General features: G+C 38.1%; 1 protein-coding gene across 1 annotated transcript; it reads right to left on the bottom strand.

Moving 5' to 3' along the window:
• Positions 1-10,604: 10,604 nt before the first annotated feature.
• Positions 10,605-12,396, bottom strand: LOC113473803. Its single transcript, XM_026833243.1, has 2 exons — positions 11,721-12,396; positions 10,605-10,946 (listed from the first exon to the last, which is right to left on the bottom strand). Exons 1-2 carry the CDS (start codon positions 12,129-12,131, stop codon positions 10,704-10,706), a joined length of 654 nt encoding a protein of 217 aa, XP_026689044.1. The 5' UTR covers positions 12,132-12,396; the 3' UTR covers positions 10,605-10,703.
• Between the last annotated feature and the right edge of the window lie 1,634 nt (positions 12,397-14,030).

Below are 14,030 nucleotides of genomic sequence, written 5' to 3'. Positions count from 1 at the left end.
TTATTAGTAGGAACCTAGGTCTTTCTACACTACTTAGATAATCCAGTTGAAGGACTATAAATTATACAATGGATATCTTATACAAATTTTCACCTATCGATTTCGGCAGGCATGCATAAACTTCCAAACGATTTGTCCAAACTTAACGAAAATTAAAACCATACAGGCAAGAAATAAATCTCATCCAGAAGCATTAGAGAGAGATATACATAGATAACCGAGTTTCCTTTCTGAAACATTCATTATTACAAAGTTGACGTTGACATTCAACATGTCAAACCTTATGTTCACATTAGAATGAGAATGTCAAACCTAATGTTCAAATTAGAATGACATCAAGAACAATATTCCCAGGCATTAAGTTCTAATGATATGCTAATTTGATGAAATGAATGTTTTCCACACTAGTTTGATATAACGAGGATTGTCATCTAATAAATGACATGATAGGTGTGCTTTATTAGAATCCTGGCATTCCTACATACCTAATTATATCTTGTGTTAAATAACATTATGTAAATATCCAGTAACGTATTATGAGATGTTTAACGTTAATGAGAACAGAAAATTTCAAGCAAAACATTTCCCCCACATTTCAACATTTGAAATGAATGTTTTCCACACTAGTTTGATATAACGAGGATTGTCATCTAATAAATGACATGATAGGTGTGCTTTATTAGAATCCTGGTATTCCTATACATAATTATATCTTGTGTTAAATAATATTATGTAAATCCAGTATAACGTATTAAGAGATGTTTAACGTTAATGAGAACAGAAAATTTCAAGCAAAACATTTTCCCCACATTTTAGATATTTCAACTACCTATTCACTAGGTATAAGATTCTAACTTGGAAAAAAAAATTCAAACTTTTCAAAAGTTATTGAACCCATTATTTTCGATGACGACTAAAAAGTCCAAATACCTACTTACCAGTTTCACATTTTGAATTTCAACTAATCGCTATAAAATTAAAAAAAAAAAAAAATCGAAAGTTATTAGAGAACCCATTACCTGTTTTAGGTGATGTCTAAAAAGCCCAAAAAGACTTACCACTTTCCTAAAGGTGCAGTAGAGACTTAAAGTGACAATTTGCTCACCGAAATATTGAACCTTACCTGAAACAACGAAAATTGGGCATACATTAGTTGGCTAACTTGCTAAAATAAGATTCATTTTCAATTAATTGACGGGGATGAAAGCCTTGAGAACCGTTTATATGTCGTTACTAAGACTTGAACCCCAGCCCTCCGGATTATGAGTCCAACATTCTACCACTGAGCTATTGGAGGTTGACTTGTTGCTAGAATTAAAACATAAACATAATATGACCCAGGATTATAACATAAACATAATATGACCCAGGATTAAAACATAAACATAATATGACTCAGGATTATAACATAAACATAATATGACCCAGGATTATAACATAAACATAATATGACCCAGGATTAAAACATAATATGACCCAGGATTATAACATAAACAATTAAACATAATATGACCCAGGATTAAAACATAAACATAATATGACCCAGGATTAAAACATAAACATAATATGACCCAGGATTATAACATAAACATAAATAATATGACCCAGCATTAAAACATAAACATAATATGACCCAGGATTACAACATAAACATATGACATAGGAAGCTCGAACGCAGTTATACGGTAAACAATAGTTATAGCATAAAGTTCTGCAGGCAGAGAGTGGAGGAGAGATCAGGATTAAAACATAAACATAATATGACCCAGGATTAAAACATAAACATAATATGACCCAGGATTATAACATAAACATAATATGACCCAGGAATAAAACATAAACATAATAAGACCCAGGATTATAACATAAACATAATATGACCCAGGATTATAACATAAACATAAATATGACATAGGAAGCTCGAACGCAGTTATACGGTAAACAATAGTTATAGCATAAAGTTCTGCATCAGGCAGAGAGTGGAGAGATACCGTTATAGAACTTAAAGTACGAGAGTAGGTAACCTTAGAACTTAACACCGAACCAGACATCACTGCAGAGTTCAAGAGTTCCAGCAATATAATTGAACAGCATTTTTTATTGCATTTTGTTCTCCGTTCTGACACAAGAACTGTTTTTGAATATACGAGTATCGACTATCCATATACACAAGAGGATTTAGATGCTCTTGTGGATTGGATTGAAGGTTGAAGATCTGTGCAATATAGTGGTTCAATGAACTGTAGAAATCGAAAGAAATACCCTTCGGGGCCCCCAAAAACGCGGAAGGAGTCAAAAGCTACTTTTGTTTCAGTTAAGGTTAAGACTGTTAGGATCTTACTTAGTTTACTTCACGTGTCCAAAATTAGGCATTAGGCGCTCTATGTTCTATGCAGGATATTGCCACTGAAAAATATAACTAGTGGATTAACGATTGTAATTCACCCGATGGAAATACGAATGGTACAATTAAAAAAGTAACAAGTGAAATTTATTATTCATTTACTCGACTCTCCAATTACCTCCGAAAGGGAAAAAGAAAATTTAGGTCAAACTATGTATACTTTGCCTGAACGCACACAATGGCAAGAAAATGAACAAAAACTGAAATAGGTACATACCTCTAGCAAACAAAATTTAGTACCTTCATACAACAAATACATAATACAATACAATATACAATGGTACCATCATATCCATGTGATCAAATATCATTGTTATAATGAACTTTCAACCAAGTCATGAGCATTAAAAATGAAAGCCAGGCCGAGGTACTTTTCATTTTTAATGTGTGAACATAAACCAGAAAACCAGATTGAGAGCACCTCTCAATACAATAAGAATTAACACACCATATACTGGAGGTGTTCAGAAAACAAACAGGGTGGTCATAATGAGAGAACATCGTATACAGGATGTAGCCGAACAACGAATTTCTTTCAGTTAGGTAGGTCATGTTTTACCAACATTCAGTTTGGTTAGTTAGGTCAAGAATGCCAAGATTATCTCAGGATTGAGTTTAATACGAGATTAAGTAGATACGGGGAAATCCTATCAAGCTACGATACAGGATGTAGCCGAACAACGAATTTCTTTCAGTTAGGTAGGTCAAGTTTTACCAACATTCAGTTTTGTTAGTTAGGTCAAGAATGTCAAGATTATCTCAGGATTGAGTTTAATACGAGATTAAGTAGATACGGGGAAATCCTATCAAGCTATTAAGTTCAGGGTACAGGGAAATCATCATCACAATATGTACCGAGTTGGTCAACCCCTTTCTTAAATAAGTCTGTCTTTTCTCACGCTGGGGTCTTGAAAGGGTTCGAATGTCGAAACTTGAAACCCCTTGGATACCCAGAAACAAAATCTGGGCTCTCTCCTCGGTTCTAATTCTGTGATTTCCGTCACATTTGAGGTTTCTAACTTGAAACATATGGGTCATATGGTTGGTACTTACTCATATAGAATTTATAACATATACTCATTATACATATATAATAACTTGAGGAAACGTCAGAGGCAAGACATTGCTGATCGTTATGATGGCACTATAGAGACGGCAACTGTCACTGTACTGTCACTGTCACTGTCAAATCTGCCATGAGGTCAATGTCGACCACAACTGCTGTACTGTCAACAGTGTGCTTTCTCTTCCAAGGTACAGAGATAAAACGTACCCATTATAATGGTAAGTGGTTCGTGCTGAAACTATCGGGAACACCGTATAATGTTCAAGCATCACTTATGCTCTATTATCACTATCAGACATATTCTGGGCTCTCTCCTCGGTTCTAATTCTGTGATTTCCGTCACATTTGAGGTTTCTAACTTGAAACATATGGGTCATATGGTTGGTACTCATATAGAATTTATAACATATACTCATTATACATATATACATAGAGAATGTCCTGTCTCTACTAATGTTTATAATTGCTTAATCTACCATGTAATCTCCATATGTAGTGTACGGAACTATAAAATCCAAACCAAGCCGGTTAATGTGACAAAAACTTGTAGCTCTTCTGATTTTCAGACTGTGGGGAATTCAAGATTGAGATGGCACTTGAAGATAGCAAGAAGCTGCGCCCATACAATTATAGTTGATCGGAATCAACTGAAGAACGTCCATAGTATAAACTTTTCTTCAATCTACCAAAATCCTTTGATCTTACCTGTACTTCATAACTAGGTATATGGGTTTCCAGACTTTCCAGTCGATGTTAATTGACATAGAGTAGACCAGTAGACTGTAGATGTACCTTTAGAATGAGTAGGGTATAATAAAATGTCATTATTATGAGTATCATTATCACCCAGTGCTAGAGCTCTCTGTCACCTTTGTGGTATCTCTGGCTTCCTTTACGATTCGCCCACATATCCCTCTCTATCCTCTATCATTGATTTGATAAGCAACTCCTTGCATTTCCATCCTCCATGGTGCTCCTTGAATATAAAATATCAGAATGAATGCACACATAAAGATAATAGAATATAGCATAGAATTAATATACATTAAGATAATAGAATATACCTCGAATGTAATGTCAGCGTGTTCATAATTCTAGAACGAGGACTCCATCACAACTTTCAACCTCGAAAGCCGAGACCTCTGAGACACAAGAATAGAAACCTGGTGACTGTCCTGAATCCTGCCGGATCAATGGTCAATCTATTCTAAACCCAAGGACCAATAGTACAGCCAGATATTAAGATCAACAAGAGCAAGGTCCTGTGGTCAGATTTGATTCGCCATCAACATGCTCAATTTTCCTGTTCAAATCATTAAAACCTACCTCACCAACAGCTAACAGCATCATAAACCAAACAACTAATAGGTGTTGTGCTCAAACTTGAACTAGGATAATTTATTGGTCGAGCGTACAATACATAGGTAAGGATTTACATATACATACAATACATAGGTAAGGGTTTACATTTGAGATAGATTTTAGGTTTACATGAGCCAAATACATGGGGACGCGAGATATAAGTACATAAGTTGTATGTACATAGGAGAATAAGAGTTATGTATATGTACATACATGGGAGACGTGTACTTGCATGCAGAAATTTTGCACGGTGACCTTTCAATGACGCCACATGTCCTGCGAGGAGTGGAGAATATAATCACAAGCCGAGGACATTGAGCATAACGCTACAACCAGGCTGGAACTCGCTGAACTTTGAAGCGAGGGGATTTGCATAAGACAAATGATGCCAGAATAGAAGGTATAGGTATAGAGGATATTGACAAATGCATAACGCTACAACCAGGCTGGAACTCGCTGAACTTTGAAGCGAGGGGATTTGCATAAGACAAATGATGCCAGAATAGAAGGTATAGAGGATATTGACAAACGAGCAGACGAGATAATGGGATTGCACAGAACAGAACGTCAGTCAGTCAAACATTGGAAGAGAGGAGAGATAGAGACTGTGCCATTGTGCCAATTATAATTTTACAACGAGATCCTCGAGATATCTATGCCAGAATTGATGAAAGGAAAAATGCAATTAAATTTCTAGCAAAAAATGTATTGCCTTTCACAATCAATTTGATCATGTGTGTCCAACTGTCCAAGATGCTGCTAGCAAGTGGTATTCGTAAAGATAGCTATGATGAATATTTAAGTAAAATACCTACTCTGAGTCTGAGTGACAAGTTGCTTTTTTAACAGCTCTATACCTACCTGTTGGCAAGTCAACAGTTCAAGCTGTTGCTCCAGCTGCTAGCTGTTTACCGCTAGATACATTGATTTCAGAGTTCAGCTCCAAGTTACAAATGTTTATTCTTGAGTTATCATTTCTAAAACATTTTATACCAACTCTGCAAATCTTAAGGTGGCTACAGACGATCAAGCATACAGTAATACAAGCTTGATACCGTAATATTTACATTGGAATCAATCCTTCCACCAGCACACGTATCAAGCATACATTACTACAAGTCTGTATCAACCTTTATTCTTATATCTCAGCAGAATTCTGCATACGGGATTTTGTTTATTTCCGTACCAAGACGTGTTTTACGTGTTGTACGAATAAAAAAACTAATTAATATTGGACGGGATTGTCTTGGCCATTATCTTAACCCACTCGAGCTCCGTGGGGTCCAAGTGTTGTGTTCACATTAGTTCCTTCATCAGAAATCAAAGTAGCTTATGGAAGAAAAAAAAAAATCCATCCATGTACTATACATTGTATACTCGTATATCTTCCTCGGTCTTCCTCTCTGCCTCTTTCGGCTCTTTCCCTCCACTTCTATTTCTTTGGCCGGATTAATTTCTCAACAAAACAATATTATACACTTGCAAAATAAACTACAGGGATTCGAACTCTCGCTCTACCGATTATTTACCAGCCGAAAGATTAACCACTGTACACTACAAGTACCAGGATGGTGTTCTCTTGCCAAGGACAGACAGACGAGCCAAGGACTTTGGAGGTCCATTGTGGAGGAGGCCAAGACACACATCGGGCTGTAGGTAAGGAAATAAGGTAAGTACAAAAATTACCACCTGGGCATTAACAATTCAATTTCCCGCTATGTAATGAACTCAGAACACACCGGCATTTCTGAGCAACCTTTACTTAACTGCACATTCACCCGTCACGTGACTCGAACCCACAGACCAGTTGAATACTAAACCTGATTCCAGACTGCTGGGACCACCGCTCGGGGCAATATTATTAACTATAGGTAGGTAGATAAGTCGGTATATTATAGGTAGTATGGGGTGCAATAGTTCTACATACTGGACTCCGCACACAGGAATTTCGTCAGAAAAGATACCCATTTCAATGTAATGTAGGTAAGTATAAGATGAGTAGATATGTTGATAATACTTTTTACTTTCTAATTCCAGTATTATGTTGTTGTTGTTGTTTGCAAATGTCGGGTTATTTGACTACGAGGTCATTTTACCTCTGGCTTCCCAATATTTACCTACAATGTCATTGCTGGTCCCCTTGGGGATTTTTTTTTTTTTTTTTTTTTTTTAGAATTGGAGGAAAAAACACTAAAGGGAGTTTTTTTCTAAGCAAATTTTAAGATTTTTATCCAGTGGCTAAATTCCAGTGGAAAACTCATAAAGTCGGTCTAGGGAAAATCAAGAGCCAGCCACACCCATACCAGGGTGGAGTTGGAAATTTACATCTGACGATCTGACTCTTTCTGTTCCAACTAAGCAGCTCAAATTTCCGTATTCCTGCCTGGATCTCTTTGTTTTCAGTGAAACATTACATACGTGTAACAAAGGGTCCACTGTTTGGAGTTCTACTTACGTTTCTAATGTCCCTGTAGATGTGTTTCATATCTTCGTCTAGCAACTGGTAAGGGTCCATGTTAGATTAAGTAAAACTATAGCATGCTCTTACATAATACATTTTGTGCCAATGTCAATACAGTTTTTGCGATTCTCAAGGTCACCAATGAAATGAGCAAAAAAGAGTCAAAGACAGTTAATTTAAGTACTCATATAGTAAAGCTTCCATTGGTGACCTTGAGAATCGCAACTGTTAAGGGTCCACTGTTTGGAGTTCTACTTACGTTTCTAATGTTCCTGTAGATGTGTTTCATATCTTCGTCTAGCAACTGGTAAGGGTCCACTGTTTGGAGTTCTACTTACGTTTCTAATGTTCCTGTAGATGTGTTTCATATCTTCGTCTAGCAACTGTTAAGGGTCCACTGTTTGGAGTTCTACTTACGTTTCTAATGTTCCTGTAGATGTGTTTCATATCTTCGTCTAGCAACTGTTAAGGGTCCACTGTTTGGAGTTCTACTTACGTTTCTAATGTTCCTGTAGATGTGTTTCATATCTTCGTCTAGCAACTGTTAAGGGTCCACTGTTTGGAGTTCTACTTACGTTTCTAATGTTCCTGTAGATGTGTTTCATATCTTCGTCTAGCAACTGTTAAGGGTCCACTGTTTGGAGTTCTACTTACGTTTCTAATGTCCCTGTAGATGTGTTTCATATCTTCGTCTAGCAACTGGTAAGGGTCCACTGTTTGGAGTTCTACTTACGTTTCTAATGCCCCTGTAGATGTGTTTCATATCTTCGTCTAGCAACTGGTAAGGGTCCACTGTTTGGAGTTCTACTTACGTTTCTAATGTCCCTGTAGATGTGTTTCATATCTTCGTCCAGCAACTGGTAAGGGTCCACTACTGTTTGAAGGTCAGGTACGGGGGGCTGCTGTTGTGACGAGTAGGATCTACATGTTAGGGCTACGCTCACTGGAGAGGTGATGGAGGAGAGGGGAGGGGAAGAGGAGATAGGGGAGGGGGCAGGGCTGACTCCTGACTGGACGGGACTCTGGCTGTGATGATGCTGGTTCTGAAACAAGAGCGAGGGAGGGGAGGATGTTAAGATCTGCTGAAAGCTGAAAGTTTTGGGGCTTCTTTGGACCATTAAAAACATTAATCCTAAAACAGGATTTGAAAAAAAAAAAAAAAAAAAAAAAAAACATTCAACACATGCATTACACAGGGAAGGGCCTTTTTTCAAATGTACTTTTTCCTGTGAAAAAAATTTTCCAGTGTTCAATCACGAAAAATCTATCCAATCCAATTTCAGAAATGATAGCTGACGGAGACCTGATTTAAAAAAAAAAAAAAAAAAAAAAAAAAAAAAACAAACAAACAAACATTCAACACATGCATTACACAGGGAAGGGCCTTTTTTCAAATGTACCTTTTCCTGTGAAAAAATTTTCCTCTGTTCAATCACGAAAAATCTCTCCAATCCAATTTCAGAAATGATAGCTAACGGAGACCTGAGTGTCTACAACGTAGATCTTAACAAGTACATATCGGAGTAGGTACCTCATCTAGTACATAACCAGAGTACCTAGAGTGACATTGATCATGGGACCAGCACAAGTACAGGAGCCCTCAGGTCACTAGTCGCTAGGTCTGCCAGTATGGGGACTAAATCTAGATCAAAACCTCATGCGAGGAATGTCAGCTGGTCCGTCTTGACACCAAGGCCATCGGACTTTGCATTTGAACTTCGGTGTTCTTGACCAGAGTAGAATAGTGAGAAGTTATGTTGAACTTGGGAAATTGAACGGATACCGTTCTGTGAAGTAGTGTTTGCATTTGAACTTCGGTGTTCTTGACCAGAGTAGAATAGTGAGAAGTTATGTTGAACTTGGGAAATTGAACGGATACCGTTCTGTGGAGTAGTGTAACATGTGAGTGAGATACTGGGAACTTTTTAACTTTCGAGATAAATAGCTATCGTAATGATTCTAATGAATTAGTGGTAATGATAAGTACTTGTTACTTGTATGATAAGAGATAGGTACTGCATGGTAGCATGGTACAACGCATGTACGTGAGTAAAACAGTGAGAAGTTTTGAACTTAAGGATAAATAGATACCGTACTGTGTTTAGTAAACTGTAATAAGCTTCGTAGTTCAGAACAGAACATAATATACAAGTATGTCTGTTGGAGATATAAATGGAAAACGCTTGAAAATGTCTTAGTATGGGGATAAGAGATCTTCAAATCCATCACTCACTCGATAGTTAGAAAATCTAGAGACCAAAGCCAGTCTCCAGTCTACCAACAGGATAAACTATGTTCCAAACCAGTCTCTAATCCCCCCGTATCTAATGCCTCTCATCACCACTTGATTCACCTCCAAGTCAAAACCAGACATCCAACAGAACGCACTGAATCTTTTGAACTTTCGAGATAAATAGCTATCGTAATGATTCTAATGAATTAGTGGTAATGATAAGTACTTGTTACTTGTATGATAAGAGAATAGGTACTGCTTGGTACAACGCATGTACGTGAGTAAAACAGTGAAAAGTTTTGAACTTAAGGATAAATAGATACCGTACTGTTTTTAGTAAAATGTAATAAGCTTCGTAGTTCAGAACAGAACATAATATACAAGTATGTGAAGTATGTCTTCTGTTAGAGATATAAATGGAAAACGCTTGAAAATGTCTTAGTATGGGGATAAGAGATCTTCAAATCCATTACTCACTCGATAGTTAGAAAATCTAGTGACCAAAGCCAGTCTACCAACAGGATAAATTATGTTCCAAACCAGTTTCTAATCCCCCTAATGCCTCTCATCACCACTTGATTCACCTCCAAGTCAAAACCAGACATCCAACAGAACGCACTAAACGGGATTTCGCCAAAAGTGGTTTATTTGCCCTTTCCAGTCGAAAGAAAATCAAAACAAATCCCCCTAGCGGCCTAGCCAACTGTGCCAAAGATGTCCAGACCAAATAACCCTGAAAACTGCTTCGGTTCATTGCCAAAACTTTGTAACAGGTTTCAATTGACATTGACTCTATCGGCCGGCATGCAAAAAACATGAGCAAAAAGTGCAACCAGTTCATTGTGGGGAGAGGTTATAACGGAGTAGACAATTAACATTGAATTGTGATTGGTTTGGGCGTTTTTTTTTTTTGATGGACGCGACTAAAAAAGGGCCAATGTCAATCCTGCCACAAAACCCGAACCAAGTTAGTTGGACTCCCAAAAAAACTGGAGTGTGAATATTATATGACTATGAAACTTAAAATCTCTTGAACGATTGGTCCGATTTTGATGAACTTGGACAGAAAATCTATGACGTTCGAGCGCCTCCCGACACACTTGCTACTAAAAATAGAACACGGTAGATTTTACGACGTCAGAAAACTGAGGGTTGTATTTCAGTTCTCCAAATCTATCTAGTCCTGAGAGGACGTTTGATTGTAATTCCACAGATAGTTATAGTTATAATAGGAATCCAGTGACGTCAGAGATCCAGACGAAGCTGACGGCGTTGGTATCGCCTCCTCATCGTCCAGTAGGGTGAGATCCGCCGAGCTTTCATCTCCTGATGACGTCATGGCATCTGTTGTGAATAGACTGCTCACTACCCAGCCTAGTATGACCAGCGCCTCCACATGTCCCAAATAATAGGAGACCATGTAGTCTATGAGGAAGCGGCTCGGTAGATTCAGATAGAGTAGAATATCGTGCAGTATGAGAACAAGTTCCACTGTCAAGATCATTTCAAAAGTTTGCTCGTTAATTTCAATCTGGAAGTCCAAGAGTTCAATGAAATGAACTCATCAAACACCACAGGTATAATAAAAGAATTCCATAGATATACAAAGAATACCACAGGTAGTTTACAGGTCTAATCATCCATGTTATCAAATCACATGGGACTTATAAAGCTCAGTAACTAGCTTTACCCTAGACTCAAACCTAATGGACCAAAACACAGAATACCACAGGTAGTTTACAGGTCTCTAATCATCCATGTTATCAAATCACATGGGACTTATAAAGCTCACTAACTAGCTTTACCCTAGACTCAAACCTAATGGACCAAAACATACAATAAGCTACTGTAAACAAACATCATTAAGCCTGGATTCCTTACTTTCAATATTGACAGTAACTATTGGATCTTCTAATTTAGAAATCCTTCGAAGTCGCCCGAAAGATCATCCTAACAAGGTTGTTTGCTTTCAACATGATTTTAGGAGATCTCTTTTAAGAAGGCAAGGGTTACAGAACTACTTAAATACTTGAACCTAAAACTTGGTATCAAAACTATCCTATACGTTTCTTCTAAAGTTAATGCGCGCATTGTTCACTGCCCGTGCAGTTGTCAACAAAAACAAACACTTGTTTGCGAGCATTCGTCTTGTACTCATGAGTTGAAATATTTTTAAAAAGAACAAGGAGACCATGTAGTCTATGAGGAAGCGGCTCGGTAGATTCAGATAGAGTAGAATATCGTGCAGTATGAGAACAAGTTCCACTGTCAAATTGATGAGGATCTGCCATACAAACACCAGGAGTACATTGGTGATTAGTATAACTAGGATGATCTTGAAGACGCACTGTGCGGCTTCAGACTGAATACACAGGGACTTGGGGTGTAAGCACAGGGTCATGGAGTACAGGGACATTGCTAGGACAAACGCCAGGGACCCGAGGTTTGGATAGTCATAGATGGCATTGTAGTCTTCCGGCACTGTGAATAGAGAGCCGCGCAAGATATGAACTGCCAATGAGGACACCACGATGGCGATTCTAGTCTTCAGTCCGGTCCGATTGAGACAACATTGGGAGTGGTCATCGTCTCTGAACACCAGCATTGAGAGCGATTGTGACGGTTCTCAGATCTGACTAATCCGACTCAGCTGATTTTGACAATGTCTGGAATAGATACTGATGTCTACCGGCTGACTGTCTGACACTCATGAGGTCAAATTTTATACTTGTGAAGACTCCAAATCAGCGTCCTGTTCATTTGGAATACAAAAATTTCATTTGTAATGTAGAAGAAGTCTTGTTTAGCCTAACGAAAGCGATAGAAATATTTTATTTGTGTTTCTTTATTTTTTCTTAGCTAGTACATAATTTTATTTCCGAGTGAAGACTCCAAATCAGCGTCCTGTTCATTTGGAATACAAAAATTTCATTTGTAATGTAGAAGAAGTCTTGTTTAGCCTAACGAAAGAGATAGAAATATTTTATTTGTGTTTCTTTATTTTTTCTTAGCTAGTACATAATTTTATTTCCGAACATACTCGTAAGTAATAAAAAATATTACTGGAGCTGAAAGCCGCTCATAACCAACACAGAGTAACTTCAAATATTAGAAATAATGTAGGTCACGTTGATATAAGATTTTTTTTCAACAGATAGCTAATAATATGTAGCTTAAATCATTTCATGAAAAGGGCCAATTCAGATAACTCCCCTCTTAAGAAAGAAAAAAAAAGTTCGTTCAATTGACCTTCCTGTGCGGGGAAAGGTCAGTTCGGCTGACATTAGGGCGAAAAAAAGCCAGTCCAGTCAACTTTTGATGCGCGGACCACTTGAGTACAGCTCTCTCTCAAGTTCTTCACCTCTCGAACTAAATAGTATCGATTTAAATGTGGAAAAAAAAAAACTTTGAAAGTCCCTCGAGGCATCGTTGAAGAGATTGAGACCTGAATTCCAATTCTTGAGAAGAAATCGGGGTCACTAGAATTGTTCAGGGTCAACCACACATCAGTGGACTTGGAAATTTTGTTACTGACACCAATAGATTGATCTCCATAAGCACATGGGATGTAACGACAGGTCGACGGCGGTCAATGGACGATGTGTAAAGGTGTGTCCACATATAGTCGACCCCGTCGATCGACGAGGTAATTCTATGTTGTCGAGGCAGTTCATTGAATATGTGTGGAGGGACACAGCTCAATGCCGGGGTCCACATCCATTTTCTCGCAGTCTCCTAGTGACCTGGGATGTAACGACAGGTCGACGGCGGTCAATGGACGATGTGTAAAGGTGTGTCCACATATAGTCGACCCCGTCGATCGACGAGGTAAATCTATGTTGTCGAGGCAGTTCATTGAATATGTGTGGAGTGGGGACACAGCTCAATGCCGGGGTCCACATCCATTTTCTCGCAGTCTCCTAGTGACTGTTTTTGGTCGTTCCTCTGAGTTCACAATTTCAGTTCTCTTTTGCTGACTATGCCGTTTACAGTGCACCAAAATTAACATGAGGCCTGCGGCCTGACCATAAATAGGTAGTTCTACTATTATTAAACTTTCAATGGTGTTGACTGATTTGGTCTCTCTTTTCCCCCCCGTCTTTTGAATACCTGATACTACACCTCTCTAACTTCAACTGGTACATTTGAATTCTCGACGATAAATCTCTCTAATATCACCAGTCACCACCAGTAATAGTCTCTCATGTTGCTCAGAATGTATTCAACTTCGGTATGCAATCAAGTCGGTAACTAATTGGACTTTTTTTCCTCCGATAATTTCCAGAGAGATCTTGACATACAGATGTTTCGTCCAAGGTTGTCCTGTCGCTCCGTACTGGTTGGAGGATATTAACAACGCTCAATGCTATGGAGTTCCTTAAACAGCGGTAATCATACGAGGAAAATGGGCAATTATCTTGTGCACCAAGTTTATTACAGTTTGAAAGGATCTTGGGGTTACGAAATGATGACATAATTGTTGACTCATGATTGGGGTTCTTGA

This window comes from Diaphorina citri, unplaced genomic scaffold (genome assembly GCF_000475195.1).
Source record: "Diaphorina citri unplaced genomic scaffold, Diaci psyllid genome assembly version 1.1 scaffold87, whole genome shotgun sequence".
Classification (NCBI taxonomy): domain Eukaryota; kingdom Metazoa; phylum Arthropoda; class Insecta; order Hemiptera; family Psyllidae; genus Diaphorina; species Diaphorina citri.
Note: the sequence above shows the minus strand (reverse complement) of the source record. Positions and strands in the feature narration are given on the sequence as shown.